An 18,907-nucleotide genomic window follows, 5' to 3' on the forward strand; every position below is an offset into this window, starting at 1 on the left:
GTTAAGGTCAGGCGAGTTTGCTGGCCAATCAAGAACAGGGATACACCAGCAGATGACATGGCACCCCAAACCATCGCTGACTGTGGAAACTTTACACTAGACCTCAAGCAACGTGGATTCTGTGCCTCTCCTCTCTTCCTCCAGACTCTGGGACCTTGATTTCCAAAGGAAATGCAAAATTTACTTTCATCAGAGAACATAACTTTGGACCACTCAGCAGCAGTCCAAAGGCGAGATGCTTCTGACGCTGTCTCTTGTTCAAGAGTGGCTTGACACAAGGAATGCGACAGCTGAAATCCATGTCTTGCATACGTCTGTGTGTGGTGGTTCTTGAAGCACTGACTCCAGCTGCAGTCCACTCTTTGTGAATCTCCCCCACATTTTTGAATGGGTTTTGTTTCACAATAATCTCCAGGGTGCGGTTATCCCTATTGCTTGTACACTTTTTTCTACCACATCTTGTCCTTCCCTTCGCCTCTCTATTAATGTGCTTGGACACAGAGCTCTGTGAACAGCCAGCCTCTTTAGCAATGACCTTTTGTGTCTTGCCCTCCTTGTGCAAGGTGTCAATGGTCGTCTTTTGGACAACTGTCAAGTCAGCAGTCTTCCCCATGATTGTGTAGCCTACAGAACTAGACTGAGAGACCATTTAAAGGCTTTTGCAGGTGTTTTGAGTTAATTAGCTGATTAGAGTGTGGCACCAGGTGTCTTCAATATTGAACCTTTTCACAATATTCTAATTTTCCGAGATACTGAATTTGGGACTTTATCATTAGTTGTCAGTTATAATCATCAACATTAAAAGAAATAAACATTTGAAATACATCAGTCTGTGTGTAATGAATGAATCTAATATACAAGTTTCACTTTTTGAATGGAATTACTGAAATAAATCAACTTTGTCATGATATTCTAATTTTATGACCAGCACCTGTAGGTTAAGTAAAACTGTCTCTTTACCATCATTACATGGCACACAATTAGCACATCTCTCATCATTAGATTGACCAGACTTGCATAGTTTCAAAAAGGGACAAAACTCATTAATCTAGCGAATGTAGTAGATGTAGATTAATTTGTCTTCCAAAACTTTATATTAAATCAAAGAGCAGGGTTCTCTCTTGGGAATTTGTGCAGAGGGGGAGCTGGGTCCCACTTGGAGTTTCGTGCACATTATACAAATATCTGTATTAAATTGAAGAGTCGAGGAGCCTTCTGATTAGACTGCCATGTGTACTTTTTAAATAACTGGTAGACTGAAAACATGACATTTTGTTAAATTCCGGGACACAATCCTAAAAGCAAGATTGTTCCAAAAAACATAGGGTGTCTAGTCACCTTGCTCATCATACCAGTTTTACACTTATAGCCAGTGTCAAACCTTTTAATCTGAATTGTTTTTTAATGAGTAAGTTTTGCAAGAAAGTTGTTACAATAGGCAGTGAACATATTACTATTGCAAATGGAAGTGCAAAACGTATAGTTGATATTTAGTACTTCTACATTGTTTCTTAATTACTTTGAGTAATTACAATGATTATTTCAAAATGTGCTTATTCTTTGTTAGCATAAGCTTATATCAGCAAGTTGCACAAACATTTATTTGTGATTTTTGGCTTCACTCATTGTATCAGTCCCTGATCTCTCCACATAACTTGTGACCTCACCTGTTCTAAACAATTTAAACTAGTAAATGGTTGATTAAATGAATATAACATCAGAATCAAAATAATCTTGGTTTCACTATAGCACAACTGATTTTAATATTATGTGCATCATTTGTTTTTTGAAGCTGTGAAAACAGTCTACTAGGGATTAGAGAGACTTAACAATAGATCCATTAATGGAGCCGACTTCAAATTTTAAATGCTTAAAAAAAATCAACTACATGCAGTGTCTTCTTGGGCATAGTAATGACTAAGTGCTACTTTTCTGGCCCTCCCATGCCTGTTTGTCTGAACAAATACTGATAACATATTGTGTCTTTAAAACATGTTGTCTTTCTGTTCAATGCCAGGACAACATAATGGTTTGGTACACTGAATTGCAGATGGGCCACTTCCACAAATTCTGAAATTTGAAAAACACAATACAAAACACTGACATTCAGTTTGACAATGTACTGTTTATGGAAGGTATGAACACTAAAAACTAGTGTTAAATTAATGTCCAGAAGCAATTGGACTTCCTTTAGAGAGAATGCCTTAATAAAGTGGTCTAACACTGTGGAAAAATAAAGTACAGGACAGCACTAGATAAATGTAAGAGGGCAACTGCAGTCTGACAAGCAAAAGGACAAACGTGCCATTAAAATACATCTGTCATTATATGGGCCTTTCAGCCTCATTTAAAGCGCTCAAAGCAATGAAGTGGTTTGGACTAAGTTCATAAAAAGCAGGCCGACTGAATCTAATTCCTCACCTTTGACTTGGAATTAAAACTTGAACAGAAAATAAAGTGTGCATACCATAAACCCACATTTACTAACATTATTATTATCTGTGTAATCTACTATGATGTTCTGAGCTTTCATATCTGCAATTATTTGCATAAACTAATGTGTAATGTGTTAAGATCTATCCAAAGAGGCCTCATGAACGACTGCCTTTCTTGCCACTGTCTGCTCTTATTACCACTAACTACAGATAAATAACAAGTGGCTGGCCACAGAGATAAAATGATTTGCCAAACATACAGGAAACTAACTGTGCAAAGACAGTGTATTGCTGTACAATATGCAACAAATAAACTAAAAAAAACACTACTATCACGTTGTACCATTTTTATTTTGTAAAGAAAAGGGCAAAATTTCACATCATAGTGGAAAAGCATTTCAGTCTGGATTATCTTATCTACTACTGCCAGTTTAAAAAAATCTTTTAGACATTAGTAGAAAGTAGGGCTGCCATTCGATTAAAAAAAATAATTATGATTAATCACACGATTAAAATGTCTAATCAAAATGAATTGCATATTAATTGCAATTTATTGTATTTCCTTCAAGCATAGTAATATTTTTCAATAAAGCAGAAATAACACTAATTCATTTCTAATACAAAACAGTTTCAATAATCACTTGTCTATGCATATGTTTGTGCATTCCAGTTAGTTTATTGAAACAGTTTTCTGTAATAGAAACAATGCCAAACAACCACCAAACACCACCCCTGGGGGCTACTATATTATTTGAGAAAACCAATACGTACGGTTTAAACTGCTGTGCTGCAAGACAACATACCAACAGCACTAACATTGACACAAGCAATTAAATACTAAAAATCAGGAACATAAAATCATGGTTCAACTGTTGTGCACAATCAGCCCTGTTATAATTTAGGTCATGCTTAAATGTGTGTTACACATGAGTCAACTCAGCTGTTACTTGCAGAGGAGAAGTCATTAATTAGACTGAAAATGTGTATAGGTTAGGTTTTTAGATAGAAGAGGACAGCATGAAAAAAAACTTTGAAGTATGAATCTGACAGGGTTATTTACTTAGATGTTCTAAATGCATTATTTATAAATCTGTATAGCAACCACAAAATCAGACCTTATCTGACTGAGTATGCAGCCCAACTTCTGGTCCAAGCTTTGGTCTTGTCATGTTTGGATTACTGCAACTCACTACTAGCACATGACCCACATGTGCCATCAAGCCACTGCAGATGGTCCAAAATGCAGCGCCTTGTCTTGTGTTAAACCAGCCAAGATGGACGTGTGTCACTCCTCTCTTCACTAGATTGGCTCCCTAGCAGCACCGTGTTAAGTTAAATCTTTGATGAATGCCTACAGAGTAGTCAATAGGTCAGCACCTATGTATGTGAAGACACTGGTGGGGTGCTATGCGGCTTCTGTTCAATAAGGTCTCCCAGTGAACAGATTCTGGTGATGCTACTTCTGTGTGATATCAAATCTCGATCCAGATACTTTTCATATGTAGCTCCTAGTTGTTGGAACGAGCTGCCCACCTCCATCTGAACTCCTCAATGCTTTTAAAAATTGATTGAAAACCCTACTCTTCTGTGGATATCTCTCAAATTGCAATGAATGTTTTCTGCTCTGAGGATATCTGTCATATTGTTAAGTTGATATTTTTTTGTTATGCTAGCTCTTCATTTGTGTTGATAAACTTTTGTAACCTGTCCTGCTACACTTGATCAAAACAGTACTTGAACTGATGTTACTCAATTAAGTTGACCTCCTTTGTAAGTCACTTTGGGAAAAAGCATCTGCTAAACAAATAAATGTAAATGTAAATTGAGAATACGCCTAACTATCTTAACCTGGTTAAAAATATTGACTTCATTAATTTTCATAGATTATTGCCTAGTTATACTGTGTTATTTGCAGTATTATATATACAGGGTGAGTCAAAATTATGTTAATATTTGAATGATGGAAACAATTTATTCACAAAATATATTTCATATGTGCAAGAAGATTTACAGGAATGTCTCAACCTGTTCCCCATCATGTTCAACACATGTACCATATATGGCACATAAATTGTCCACAAAAATTATATATAAGTATATACATAGTGTCACACACATGCGCATGGGAGGCAGCTAAAGGGTCTTGAGTAAGGGCGATTCCGAATCAGACCAGTATGTGGCAGAGTGCACGGACTCTTTTTCTCCCTTTTCTGCAGGCCATTCACAGGAGATTCCACCTGGCCCTCTTGACGTCACTTCTGGGTCCAAGCCTATGGAAGAAGACCTTGACGGCTCTGGCCCTTGTGATGTCACGTCCGGGCTCGAGCCTATGGTTGAAGACCCTTATGAGCCTGACCCCTTTGACCTCACTTCCTGTCTTCCCCTTTAAAAGCCTCCACCTTTTCCCTATTCCCTCAGTTCTGTTTTGGACTCAGTTTTGTGCACAACAGTGCTATCATTTATGACAATTTGTAGCCAGGAAACCAAATATACGGGTGGCTGCCCCAAACCTTGCTATGGCTCTTTGTGGAGTTTGCGACAATAGCAGTACCATTAGTGTTAACATAATTTTGACTCACCTATATATATATATATATATATATATATATATATATATATATATATATATATATATATATATATATATATATATATACACAGTAATCCCTCGCTATATCGTGCTTCGCCTTTCGCGGCTTCACTCCATCGCGGATTTTATATTTAAGCATATTTAAATATATATCGCGGATTTTTTGCTGGTTCGCGGATTTCTGCGGACAATGGATCTTTTAATTTCTGGTACATGCTTCCTCAGTTGGTTTGCCCAGTTGATTTCATACAAGGGACGCTATTGGCAGATGGCTGAGAAGCTACCCAACTTACTTTTCTCCGTCTCTCTCTTGCGCTGACTTTCTCTGATCCTGACGTAGGGGGATTGAGCAGGGGGGCTGTTCGCAAACCTAGACGATACGGACGCTCGTCTAAAAATGCTGAAAGATTATCTTCACGTTGCTACCTTCTGTGCAAGCTGCTTCCTGAAGCGACATGCTGCACGGTGCTTCGCATACTTAAAAGCTCGAAGAGCACGTATTGATTTGTGCTTGTTTGTTTTTCTCTGTCTGTTTCTCTATCTCTCTCTCTGTCTGCTCCTGACGGAGGGGGTGTGAGCTGCCGCCTTCAACAGCTTTGTGCTGTGGTGCTTCGCATACTTAAAAGGCAAACAGCCCTATTGATTTGTTTGCTTTTCTCTATCTCTCTGACATCTGCTCCTGACACGCACTCCTTTGAAGAGGAAGATATGTTTGCATTCTTTTAATTGTGAGACGGAACTGTCATCTCTGTCTTGTCATGGAGCACAGTTTAAACTTTTGAAAAAGAGACAAATGTTTGTTTGCAGTGTTTGAATAACGTTCCTGTCTCTCTACAACCTCCTGTGTTTCTGCGCAAATCTGTGACCCAAGCATGACAATATAAAAATAACCATATAAACATATGGTTTCTACTTCGCGGATTTTCTTATTTCGCGGGTGGCTCTGGAACGCAACCCCCGCGATGGAGGAGGGATTACTGTATATATATATATATCCTTCTACTGACACTGTGTGAACCTGAGCAAGTCACTTCACCTGCCTGTGCTCCAACTGGAAAAAGAAAAGAAATGCAACCAATCATATCTCAAATGTTGTAAGTTGCTTTGGATAAAGGCGTTTGCAAACTAAGTAAATGTTAATGTAAATGTATGCTAATGTAGACTACAGTAGGTAACATACAATTAACTGAACAACAACAACATACCATGTCTGCCTTGGGAAAAGTGTGAGTGAGCTATAAGGAATCAAGTCATTGTGCCATCTACTCTTTACCTGCTTGGACAATGGTGGCACCTGCACCATGCTGTTTCAGGTCAGATATCCCTCCATGGGTGACCAAAAAAGCAACTAGAAAGCTCAATGGTCAAGCATATTCAGCACCAGGGTCAGGGCTGACCCACTGATGTTCTGTCTCCCACTCATCATACCTGTACCTCAAAGGCCTCTTAAGTTTCACGGGTGGACTTGCATTAGCAGATATCAATAGGTGTACCGTCTTGTTCTAGTCATTCTGCTATACTGCACAATGTGACTTTTTTTTTTTAAATGTATATGTGTGATTGCAGCATAATGGTAAGGGTGACGCTAACATGCAATCTCAATCAGCGCTTGTCTGTTTGCAACATTACCATGAAATGAAACTAAAACTCACTCTGCTGGTATAACTGGTTTGATTTTAATTGTTCTTAAGATATTCTCTGGACTTTGAAGAGGTAGTGTATATACAAAATGATGTGTTTGAAAATAAAGGTCAAATTGTATCTCTTATTGATTCAATATAGTACCCAGCACTTCATGTTCCAATATGGGACAATGCCATATTATAAGGGAGAGGTGGCAACTTTACTGGTGTGTATGAATGAAGTTGATTATCAAGAAACAACACAGAAAACAATCAATCGGTAGTAACCTGCCACTACTAGCAATGGACTTGAATTCATCAGATGCTGCACCATTAAGTGTGAAGCACAGTCAAATTGACCAGATTAAATTAACACATTTAGTGGTTGTATTAAAAAATGTAATCTCAGAATTTCTAACGTGTTAACTGCACAGTGGAGTATTCTTTAAAAAATTCTCTCTCTCAATATTTATTTTCCACTGTTGGCTACCAATACATCTATATTATTTCTTCTTTAGACACCAAAACACTACATCCTCAAGACCCTGTATTGAGCCAAATCCTAATCTATAAATAAATAACTAATCATTTCTCACTAACCTTTTCTACTGAACCTGCCATTCACAAAATACTGCATCTATCTTTCTTTTACATATAATGAACCAATACTGTATATCATCTGTCCTCAAATTCACATAATTTATCACCTATTACTCTTTCTAACATTTTCAACAAGTGTTGCATTAACCCAACCCCTCAATAGTTACCATAATTCGGTACATCTAACTTGTTTTTAAACAAAACAACTAGTACATTTCTTCTCCAGTCTGGGATCTTTTTTTTATCCCACTGAACTTTCAATGTTTTCAGCAGCCAGCCATCTTCCTCTTCTCCCTGAAGGTCCAGATGCTGTATCTACATTCATCTTTTTGAATGTCTTCTTAATCCAATATTTGTATTTTCATCGCTGGCTCTTCTACCTTTCCACATATTTTGGGCTGTCCCTATTGTTCTCTAGATTCAACAGTTGCTCCTACAGTAGTAAGCCCACCATCTACTCTTAATATCTCTTTCATTCGGGACATTTCCATTTGCATCCTCAATTATATAGTCCTTTCCAAATTTTGTTTTTGCTGTTTTTTGGTCTTTGTTACCTTCCACAAATACATTTTACCAATTTCTTTTAAATACCTGTATATATCTACTGTTCTTCTATTTCTATTTAATACCTAACGTTCCCATTATTTACTACCCTTAAGGTCTCCACTACTACATCCTGCACTTAAAATCATTAAATAGCTCCCTAGCACTAGCATGTGTTTCCTTCTGCCGTGTTTGCTGGCCACAAAGTACATCTATCTACCTATCTAATACATCCACTATTTCTCTAGCCCTACCCACCATTGATCTAACATTCAAAGTACCAAACCTATTACTCCACCCTTTCACACATTTCTCTAAGACACAGTCCTGGCCTTTGCAAGACCTTGTCCACTTCAGACTAAGGGAATTCTGGTGTGCATTACCTACAGGGAATACCTGACCATTTCTAACACTCCTACACTCATCTGGCATAGTTTAGAATTTGGAATCAAGTTTAATGATCTCATGCTCAAGATATTTGCTTTCCACAATTTTTCAGGATGGGTCTAAACTTTTAGCTTTCCTTTTAATCACTTTTTATGCCATGCAGGGACTATGTGGACATGGCTTTTTTTATTTAGGAGTTTTTCCACTTTCATAGCCACAATATTCTGGTTTTCAGGTGCCAGAAACACGCCTTTCACCATGTGCCATTTTCAAAAACCATGGAACAAACAGATAGACAGAGATGGCTCGATAATCAAGCATTCATAATGGCAAATTGAGGTTTTAATGGGCACGGTGATTCACTTAGTGCCCTTTATCAGCATTTACCAGCTCTCGCACCAGCACGATTGGAAAAGGTTATATTTTATTCATGGTTATATCTTGCATACTATATCACATTACAATGACCAATTTCATTTAGGTATAAGTATGGAGACAAATTGCTGACAGATATTTGTAACTGATTGGGTGTTCCATGTTGCAGCCTCTGTACACATGTTAAACTATTGTTATTGCCAAATGTTAAATAAAAACTTCAGACCTTACCCTTAAGTATGCTCTGATGTTAGAAAACATAAATCAGTACAAAGGACTACATATAATGATGAGTTTGTATGAAGGAAGAAAGCTAATTAGGTAAAATGTCCCCATACATTTTAAAAACTCTAAGGATCAAAGTTTCAGCATTTACAGCCCAATTAACTACAAAAGACAGCACAAACAGGTGCTTCTCCCACTAAGCAAGTAACAAAAGAAATCCCAAATTAGAGTTGACTATGAAATACAAAAATGAGATGAATTACGGACAGATGACCACAACTGGCTCAATGAATATTATCTTAGTTTGTCCAGTTTAACTGGTTGCCCTTCACAATCCTTCCTCTACTTGAAAGAGTCTTGTTAAAATTCAATTTTAAGTTTGTTGTCATGTGTAATACAATGACATTTGCACTTGCATTTTTCATCAGAATAGTGAGAGAGAGAAATAATACTAACAAAAAGGTGCACTCACATAAAAAAACAAAAAATAGAATATATGTACAGCATTTGTTAATATGACTGGCTGTTCAGTAATCTTATGGCTGGTGGATAGGAACTGTCCCTACATCTACTGTACTATATCTATAGTTTGCCAGAAGAGAGGAGTGAGAAGAAAAGGTGAAAGACAACTAAGTTTTTTAATAATACTTCCTTTCTAAGGCAGCATGCGTTATGTATGTTCTGAAAAAAAGCAGCTGTGTGCCATTAATATTTTATGCCACTTTCACCACAATCTGCAGTGCTTTATGATCTTGAGTTGAGTAGGTACCATTCCAAGAGGATGGATTTTAAGGGACAACTGTAGATGTTGTGAGAACAGATAGAAAAATATCTTACCTTCCCTCACATCTGAGGAAATAAAGGAGTTGGTGGGCTCTCTTGACAAAAGCCAAAATGTAGTGTGCTCACTTCAATTGACCAGTGAGGGTAACTATGGGGAATTTAAACCTGCTCACCCTCTAAACAGCTTGCCCCCCAATGAAGACGGGAGTGTGGTAAACCTTCTGCTTCCTGAAAACTATGACCAGCTCCAGCAATGATTTAAATGTATCATATTAAAGGGGGTGAAGACTTACATAATCAATTATTTTGTGTTTTATATTTAAAATTAATTTAGACCACTTTGCAGAGATCTGTTTTCACTTACATATTAAAGAGTCTTTTTCTGTTGATCAGTGGAAAAAAAGCCAACTTAAATCCACTGTGATTCAATGTGGCATAACAACAAAATGTGAAAACTTCCAAGGGGTAAACATTTTTTTTAAGCACTGCATCTCCCTTATAGATTGTCGTTTTCTTTCTGCGCTTTTTATTTTCATAGAATCTTATGTTTTAAAATTGTTTTCTTATATAATGCCGCCTCCTTGTGTCTCCAGATTCCCTTTACACCGCTGCCAACGTCTGTTGTTTTCATCCAGACATTTTTCATTGTTTCCCAATTACCTATCAAACCAGATGCTCCTGAAACCACTCTCACTCCCGTTACCCATGTGTCATAATAGTTTCTACTCACATTCTCTTCCAGACATTCAATAAAAATTTCCTCCTAATTTATGTCATGCATCTGACGAAATTACCAATCAGTGTTATGATCAACACCTTTCTACAAGCATCACCTTGTGTTCTTCAATGTGACTTAATTGCTTCCCTCCATGTGTAGTCTGGCAGGCTCCAAACAACAGCAGATTCAAACATTGTTAACTTACTTTCTCCTTAAAAGGAATATTGCACAAATCACTTCAATTGCACCACTGAACTTCTGAAAGTTATAGAGTACTCACTCTTGATATAAACAATCAGAACGTAGTACTTCACTGCACTTTGCAAAGATCTCACAGCTTTACAGATCAGATTGATATTTTCATGTCCTGTTGTTAGTAGTGTATACCAGACAAAGCCAGGATAACTGCAATTCATGATCCTTGTATCATCAGTATTACTCCATATGTGTAAGACAGGCCTCAAAGTACAGTTTCTGAGCTGAGTACTGCAGTCACTTAGTCTGGGATACTTGACACAAGCATAAAAAGTATTACCAAAATAATCTTGCATAAGGTACAGTAAAGACAATGCTATTGAAGTAGCTGTCTAGCACATAAAATAATCAAATATAGCCAGTGCCACCAAGTTTTAGTGTGTGATGTATATATCAACTCAGCGAGACTCTGGTGCTCTCATTGTTGTTACTGGGACACAAGTGGGACAAATAAGTGGATCAGATAGTCATTAGTGGATTTTGAAGGAGGCCAAAAATGAGGGAAAAAAATTGCTTTACTAAGTGAAACTAGACAAAATGAGCCCCTTTACTTAATATTTTACAACATTATTTTTCTTTTACCAAAAGAAAAAATATTATATCTGCAAACACATGTACCTTTTCTCTAAGGTTCTGCATTATTGGAAGGATATCATTTGTATTAAAATGACTGTCTGTGCTTTTACAGTAACTGTCATACCTGCAGTTTTTTAAATGTCATGTTTAAACTTGATCTCTCCATGGGATATGGGATTTCTGCAATGCATTATTCTCTTTTTTACCCAGGATTGTAGGCAAGAATGGATAAAGGAACATTCAGAAAGAAAGATGTGTTAACTCTATTACTCATGGTATCTGCAACTGGCTGCAAGCAAACTCATTTTTAATCTGTATGTAAACATATAAAGTAAGAACACAAAGTACAAAGGAACAGACATTAAATACAAGTACTACTTATACTTTTTGCTTTATGTGGCAGGTTGCACCTAATGCGGTAAGTTGCCCACTTGCCACATTTTCTCTCTGATCTTGTTTTGGTTCTGGCTTGAGGAAACTTTAAACCCATTCCTACGAACCTTGGCAACTTACTTAGAATTAGATGACTCTGTCTCACCTAATGTGCCTGAATCCTGAGCCTTAAGGCCAGGTTTCTTGGGCAGCATTTGGACTGACTGACTTAAATGGTCAACACAGTTTCATTTCTATGCACCTTCACCTAAAAACCTAGAGGAAAAACTAATAGTCTCTTGACTACTCAGCCCCCACATTTAAAGGATAATATGGTCTCACCCAGTTTGCCCATTTCATTATTTAGATGGTCTTCTGGCCTCTTGCAATGCTTCCAATGCACTTTCCTCTCTCTCTCGTATCCCTGGATTAATCACATCAGGTGTCCTTCCCATGCTGGCATGAAAACTCACATTTTTGTTGATAATGCTATCTCTCACTCTTTGGAGGCCCTAGCCCCTTCCATTGTCCTGTGCCATTCTACTTGGGAACCTCGCCTTATATTTCATACATGCACTCTTAAATACCTGTATATATTTATTTCTTTATATCTGTCACTTTCAGAGTAAAAAGGGAATTAAATGGCTGTTCACTTTTTTTATCATTCTAATTTTACATATAGACATTCTGCATGTTTTCCACTGACTTACTAATATAAACCCATTATACATAGCATAACAACATTCTCAAACCCAGCAAATCCAAAACAGAAGCCTATTTTTAAACCTAAGACGCACACACAACTTTGGGACATGGGAGGAAAATCTGAGTGCCTTATGATCATCCACACAGATGTGAGCATAATATGTAAAAACTCTATATGCAGTGTATCCAGATGCTGGATCTGTGTGTTAGTATTGCTAACCATAGTGACACTGTGCTATCTCATACTTACTGTGCCTAAATGATTAAAAAAAAAAAAAAGTATTGATTGCTATAGTTGAAATGTAAACTAATCAATACTCATAGAACATGAAATCACATCTATGGCTATTTAATGTATTCTAATTATTATACATAAAATTGGTTATCTTGATAAATGTATCATGGATTCAGATTAGACAATATTGTCTAAATATTTTTTCTCTTGTAACCTTATTTTACGCAATAGACAGTAGTGTATGTCTCTAAATTGGCCCAGTATAAATGAGTGTTAGTGTGTACATGGAAAACTTTGCCCTGCAATGAACTTGTGTGGTATCCAGGGTTGATTCACATTTTGCCGTCACTATAGCTAGGGTAGGCTGTGGTCCCTAGTGACACGTCAATGTATAAATGACTTAGGAAATGGATGGACACAAGGCAACAATACAAACTTACCTTGACGGTGTTATCCTTATGCTGTCCATGTGACAATTGGAATATTGGCTGAATGGTAGACTTGAGTTTGTCCAGTCCAGTAGGCACACCAGAATCATGCTTCTCCAATACTGATGTATTTAGGGGTTTTACTGGATGTGGGCTGCAAAACAAAAAAAAAACAACACACACACAGCAGATTAACATTAACAGGGTAACATTCCAGACAGAAGTGCAAGTCATATGCAATAATGCTCACTCATGTGCATTCTGAAAGATTCTATACAGTATGCATAATGATGTAGTAGTAGTCTTAACTCATGTATATAATACAGTAAAACTCTTATTTGCATGTCCAAACAACATGCAACATATGGCCACTCTCCGGTACCATGATGATCAAGAATGAATTAAAATACACAACTTTATTTAACAGAAGCCCGGACTTTCTAAAAATGGTGTTCAGAATAAAATCTTTATACAGCTTCAGTTTACAAATTAAACCTACTTTTACAATTGAAACTGAGCACATTTGATATCATTCAAACCTGCACCGGACAGGATAGGCGCCAAAGACAGAAAAAAGGAATGGGAGCTGCTGCAATAAAAAATAGTTAAAATAGCGTGCATAAGAAAATAAACACAAATACATGCAGTTCTATTTTTAGTCATTGTAGAACATTATCTAAGTTGCCTGTTCTGTAGTTCTACTCTAATTGAGCCATCCAGTCCCTGCTCTAAGCTTACGGATTGCTGCAGCCTAGCAACCAATAGATGATCTGGCATTCTGTTGTGTAACAAAAATGAGGTTTCTTTGACCTGCATCAGTATTCTAGAGATGAGGCACCAGAGAAACTAGGTTTATATAGTTTAGGATTTTTTGTCTCAGTATAAACCTTTCTAAACATACTTTTAATGTAAGCAATATCAATTTTCTGCAAATTGTCTATCTCTTATAACAATATATCATAACATGACAGTTTTGTATTCTGAAGTGTTAGGCTTCACAAAGTCCACTGGTGAATTCAAGTTGTTCATTAAAGTCCACTGGTGAAATCATGTTGTTCATTATTGCCTTATAAATAAACCAATATACAACAAGGTATTTAAAAACTGACTTGCAGCAACTCCGTATTTTTACTTCTCTGCTTCAGAAATGTCTTTTGCCAACTTAGCTTCTAGCTAAGATGCTACAATCAAGCAAAATTTAGCTTATGTTAGAACAAGGGGGCTCCGCCCCCTGCTCGCTTCGCTCGCCTACCCCCGGCGTTGGGTATCCTGAAATACATTAGTCGAGCTCGTTCGTTTTGGAGCCGTGCCCGCTTTGCCTGCAGCATTTCAGACGTGCGTTGTAGGCGCCTGCGTTGATTAATTTTATCCAGGCAGGCTCGTATTTGTATATCCGTCAGTCGAGGTCGTTCGTTTTGAACCCGTGCCTGCTTTGCTTCCGCAGTTTCAAACGCGCGTTGTAGGCGCCTGCGTTCATTGATCTTATCCAGGTGGGCTCGTGTTTGTATCGTTGAGCTGTATTGTGTTTGAATTTGGTGTAAAGCGTTCAGCGGTTTATACAATCCCAAGCAGCACATTATTCCTAACTTCACTCCGCTGTAGTGCCACTCACAATATGGCGGTGACGCCTGCGCCTTCACTCCGCAGTAGTGCCACTCACATTATGGCGGTGACGCCTGCGCCTTCCGTACTATCTTTGTGGACCTGTGGGGCCTCCATAGCCTCTCACGTTTGACTCTGGGGTGCAGCGCAGAATCCTCTTTTGTGTGTGGCCGTGTCGTTAGTCGTTAGCTATGGGCGCATTGTTGCTTCATTTCTCATTCACGTTAGTTGAGCTCTTTCGTTCTTGGGCCATGACTCCTTCGTTCGCAGTGGATAAGACTTCACTTGCGGTTTATGAGACGCACGCCTGCGCAGTACATCTCATGGTCCCATCGCCATGTACCTGTGTCCATATCCGGTTTATTCTCGGTTAGTAATATGGACGTCCAAGAGGACTGGAATGCTCATCCATTTATTGCTAGATGATTCATGGAGGTTTTCAATCTTTCACTGGTTAGATCATTCTTACCGAGGACCTCTCAGTATGGGCGGCTTGGTCTCCTTACTACCTAGCATTAACTAACACAGAGAAATGAATTTGCCAGCTTGCTGTTATCTGTTAAATGAAGAGTGATGTTTTTCCAAAGGAACACCACAAGACTGAAAGGCACAGAGCCAGACTCTGAAGCATTAAGACTAAAACTGCTCATGGATTGTCAGCCGATGCCCCTATAACAAAGAGCTTGTTGAAGGACTTCCGCAGCACACATCACATTGTCCATCGTGGATTCACAATTAGATTTTTATAAACATAAGTAAATTTGTAATTTTGCATGATAAATGGATGGATGGGAGGTAGAATGAATAGGCAATTTTAAAAGACAAAAAACATGTCACTGAAGCTACTAAACTCTTTGGTATAGGCAAAGTTTAAAATCCATCCTAAATCATAATTTAAAAAAAAAAGAGGTCTTCCAATTAGAAGGCTGCATTTAGTTGCTGCAATGTCTTTTCCCAGTTGACCCTCAAGAAGTGAGCCAGTACATCCCTCCCTGGAAGAGAAGTGATGAAAAGCATAACCCTGGAGAAAAAGACTGAATGAGTTGTGAGCCTCAAAGCCTGTTAGGATACTTGACAGGATAATTATTTTCCAAATAAAAGATTCTGGTTTGGTAATTGGACAGAGCCCTCTAACTCTCAGGTTAGCTAAGTGAAAGAAAAAAAAAGCAGTCATACTTCATCTTTTGCCACCATGACAGCCAGGCTCCACAGAGAAATTAAGGAAACTACCAAAGGCCTCTGAGAAATCAGGAGTGGCACACAGATACACAGGTGAGGAATGTTGTGGGATGCAGTTTGTGGCCCTGAAAAAAAAACCCTTCAACATGAGGCAACTAATAGAAAAGGCTGTACGAAGAAATAAACTTGACCAACTTTAAGGACTGAAAGAACCCTAAAAAGTGCCGGAGCCTTTGTGCATTTATTGATTTCATCAATACTGCACAAGCTTCCTGCGTTTTATTGATCAAGACCCTATAAATACTTTAAAATTAAAAAACAGACTGTTTCAGTCTACATTCTACACAAAAGCCCCATTAAAGGCAATCATTTCATATTTAATAAAGAAGCCTGAACTTTGAAAGTGTGGATATTTAGTCATTGTTGATGTTTTCAACCCTGTGCTCAAGTTTCTCTAATCCTATCTTTTTTTGAATATTAATGGACCAGTGGATGGGACCATTAGCATTTTGAGGAAAGATAGTTGAAGGTTTAACAGCTGTCAAAATGGCTTTCATCCCTGAAGACATGATTCTCCTTCACAAGCAGGGTCATGGTGCATCAAACTCCTGTAGTGCAAGTAGCTTGAAAAGAAAGGGCCAATGAAATATGCAAGAAGCTTTTTGAGAACAACACAATAACTGAAGACCACCTGTCCTTCACTAAGCACATTGCAATTGTCTCTTGTTCATCCAGATTTACTCTACATCTGCATGACCATATCTGATGGGAGTATGCAGCACAACTTCTGCACCAGTCATTGGTCTTTTCATACCTTGACTACTGTAACTATCTACTAGCAGGAATGCCCACATGTCCTACCGAGGTACTGTAGAAGAATCAGAATGCGGTGGCTTGTCTTGTACTAAACCAGCCAAGACAGGCCCATGTCACTTCTCTTTACAGGTCACTTCACTGGGTCACTATATCAGCACACATTTAACTTAATTCTGAGATGCTTACCTACGGAGTAGTTAATGGATTAGCCTCCATTTATATTTAGGTACTCATAAGGTCCTGTGATACATGTCAACCACTTTAGTATGTGAATGGTGTCTGCTGGTATAACTGCTATGTGACCTCAAATTTCAACCCTGACTCTTTTCATGTGGAGTTCCTAGCTAGTGGAAGGAGTTGCCCACCCCTATCTGAACCTCTGACTCTTTCACTATGTTTGAGAAATATTTGAAGGGTTTCTGGTGTTGTGTAGATATGTGTAATTGATAATGGCTTTAATGATAGGTTCTTGTAGCTATGGAAAGATGAACTAATCTTGCTTTGTTCTGTTTGGTTTAAAGCCCTTCACTTGTGATGATCAATTTTGTAGGCTGTCTTGTAACACTTTCCGAAAACTTCTTCAGAATGATGTTTATTCAGTTATGTTAACCTCTTTTGCAAGTGCAATTGGATAAAAGGGTCTGCTAAGTGAATAAATGTAAATGTACTTTCCTCTCTAAAGGGGTTGTTAATGTCCAACCTACCACCATCGTTAATATTAAAAAAGGTATCTTACTGCAATAGATTTGATCTCAACATAGGAATGGCAATAGAGAACTGCATTTTTGGCTGTGCTGTGTTCTTCAGGATTTTATTAGCCCAGTGTTTAATAAAAACACAGTCCCGGGAGACCCTTGTGGCTGGAGGTTTTTGTTCCTGCCATTTGCACAATAAGGGAGTCACTTTCCTCTAATTGCTTTCATTGGTTAACTAGCTGGTCTTTTATTTTTCTTTCTTATTCTACATTCAGTAAACTACAGTAGTGTGATTTACATTTATAAGAAAACTGGAAATATTTGTATTTATTTTCCATAGCACTAAACACTTTTGTCCTTTTCCCAACAAATCACCTTTTTCCACTCCATTAATTATATGAAATAATGACAATAATGAGGGCAAATGGCACTAAATGCTGAAAGGTTCTAGCTCCTTCATTGTCACACCTACTAATAGGCTCATTAGTAATCAGAACACTTTCAAAAGTGGAATGAAAATCTTAAATACCAAGATAAAGTATTAAATTACCTCCATGTAACTTATATAAATGCTTAATAAAAACACCAAGAGACAGAAAATGGGATGTAACAGCTTGCCCAATTAGGGTAGAATTTAAAATAAAAGCAAAAAATGGTTGGGATGAAAACCAGCAGCCACAAGGGTCCACTTGGATTGAACATGGTACCACTGTACTAGGTCGGCAATGACATCTAACAGATCATTAACTGTACTGTAAACCACATAATGGCAGGTTCATTGTTCACCCACAAATATATTCTGACTTTGTAAAAGGTTCATACAATGTTTTAATGCAATTCCTACTCCTTGCCTATTTTTCGTATTTATAAAATAACTACACTTGACCAAACTCTAAAAACATGTCCTTCTTTTCCCACTTGAACAATTTTAACATGATAGCTGGTATTCACTTTTCCTAATGTTCACTTTATTTAAGTATTGCTCATACATTTTCTTTCTAAATTCTCTCTGCTTAGTCCGAACCAATTCAGTCCTGGAGAGAATGTAAATATTCATCCAGAGGAAGGTTATGTCTTTGCAGTAGACATACTGATGTGCTCCATTTTCAATTTTTTGATTAAGGTCACTCAATGACATGTTTTCCGTTAAAAGGGGGTGGGGTGTTACACATGAATAGTATGAAAAAAAGTGAAAAGCGTAGTGTAAAACCAATAAACCAATACATAAATAACCTTTCAGCTTACATAGGCACAACTTTTAGACTGCAGAAGGCACAGATGCAATATTCGCCTGAATGTGGGCATCACAGGTCTTAACACACTAAGAACCTTAAAAGAAATGCATGTAAATGGAAATTTGATAGATGAGTGGCTTCCACCTGGCATGTTAGCCCTTTGCAATAATAAAAAAAAAATCATAAGCAGTAGCCAAATTGAATTTTGCTAGACAAGGCACAGGATGATCTAGGAGACATGCTATGAGCCTTGATCGATCCTTTCAGGTTGTGATAATTACATCTCTTCCAGTGTGGTCTCCTCTATCAGATTTTAATGGAGGCTGAAAAGAGTATAAATTAAGGAGACATTAAATATGCCTTAATGTAGCTTTTTAACAAAACTTGCCCGAGGGCTGCCCCTATTGGGGTCAAGCAAAACCTACAAAGGAAGAACTCTTCGGTCAGTATGACTCAAAGGACAAGTTGTCTGCAAAATAAATCCCATCAACTACGTTTTTAGTGCTGTAGTGTGTCAATGTATAATAATGT

At 37.8% G+C, this 18,907-nt stretch overlaps 1 protein-coding gene across 1 annotated transcript in view; it reads right to left on the bottom strand.

The window, feature by feature from the left end:
* rab11fip5a (RAB11 family interacting protein 5a (class I)) overlaps positions 1-18,907 on the bottom strand; it is a 149,605-nt gene that overhangs the window by 13,414 nt on the left and 117,284 nt on the right. Inside the window, exon 5 of the mRNA XM_028801476.2 lies at positions 12,862-13,003. Coding sequence (XP_028657309.1) covers positions 12,862-13,003 — 142 coding nt within the window. The remainder of the gene's footprint in view (positions 1-12,861; positions 13,004-18,907) is intronic.

This window comes from Erpetoichthys calabaricus, chromosome 5, assembly GCF_900747795.2.
Source record: "Erpetoichthys calabaricus chromosome 5, fErpCal1.3, whole genome shotgun sequence".
Lineage (NCBI taxonomy): Eukaryota > Metazoa > Chordata > Cladistia > Polypteriformes > Polypteridae > Erpetoichthys > Erpetoichthys calabaricus.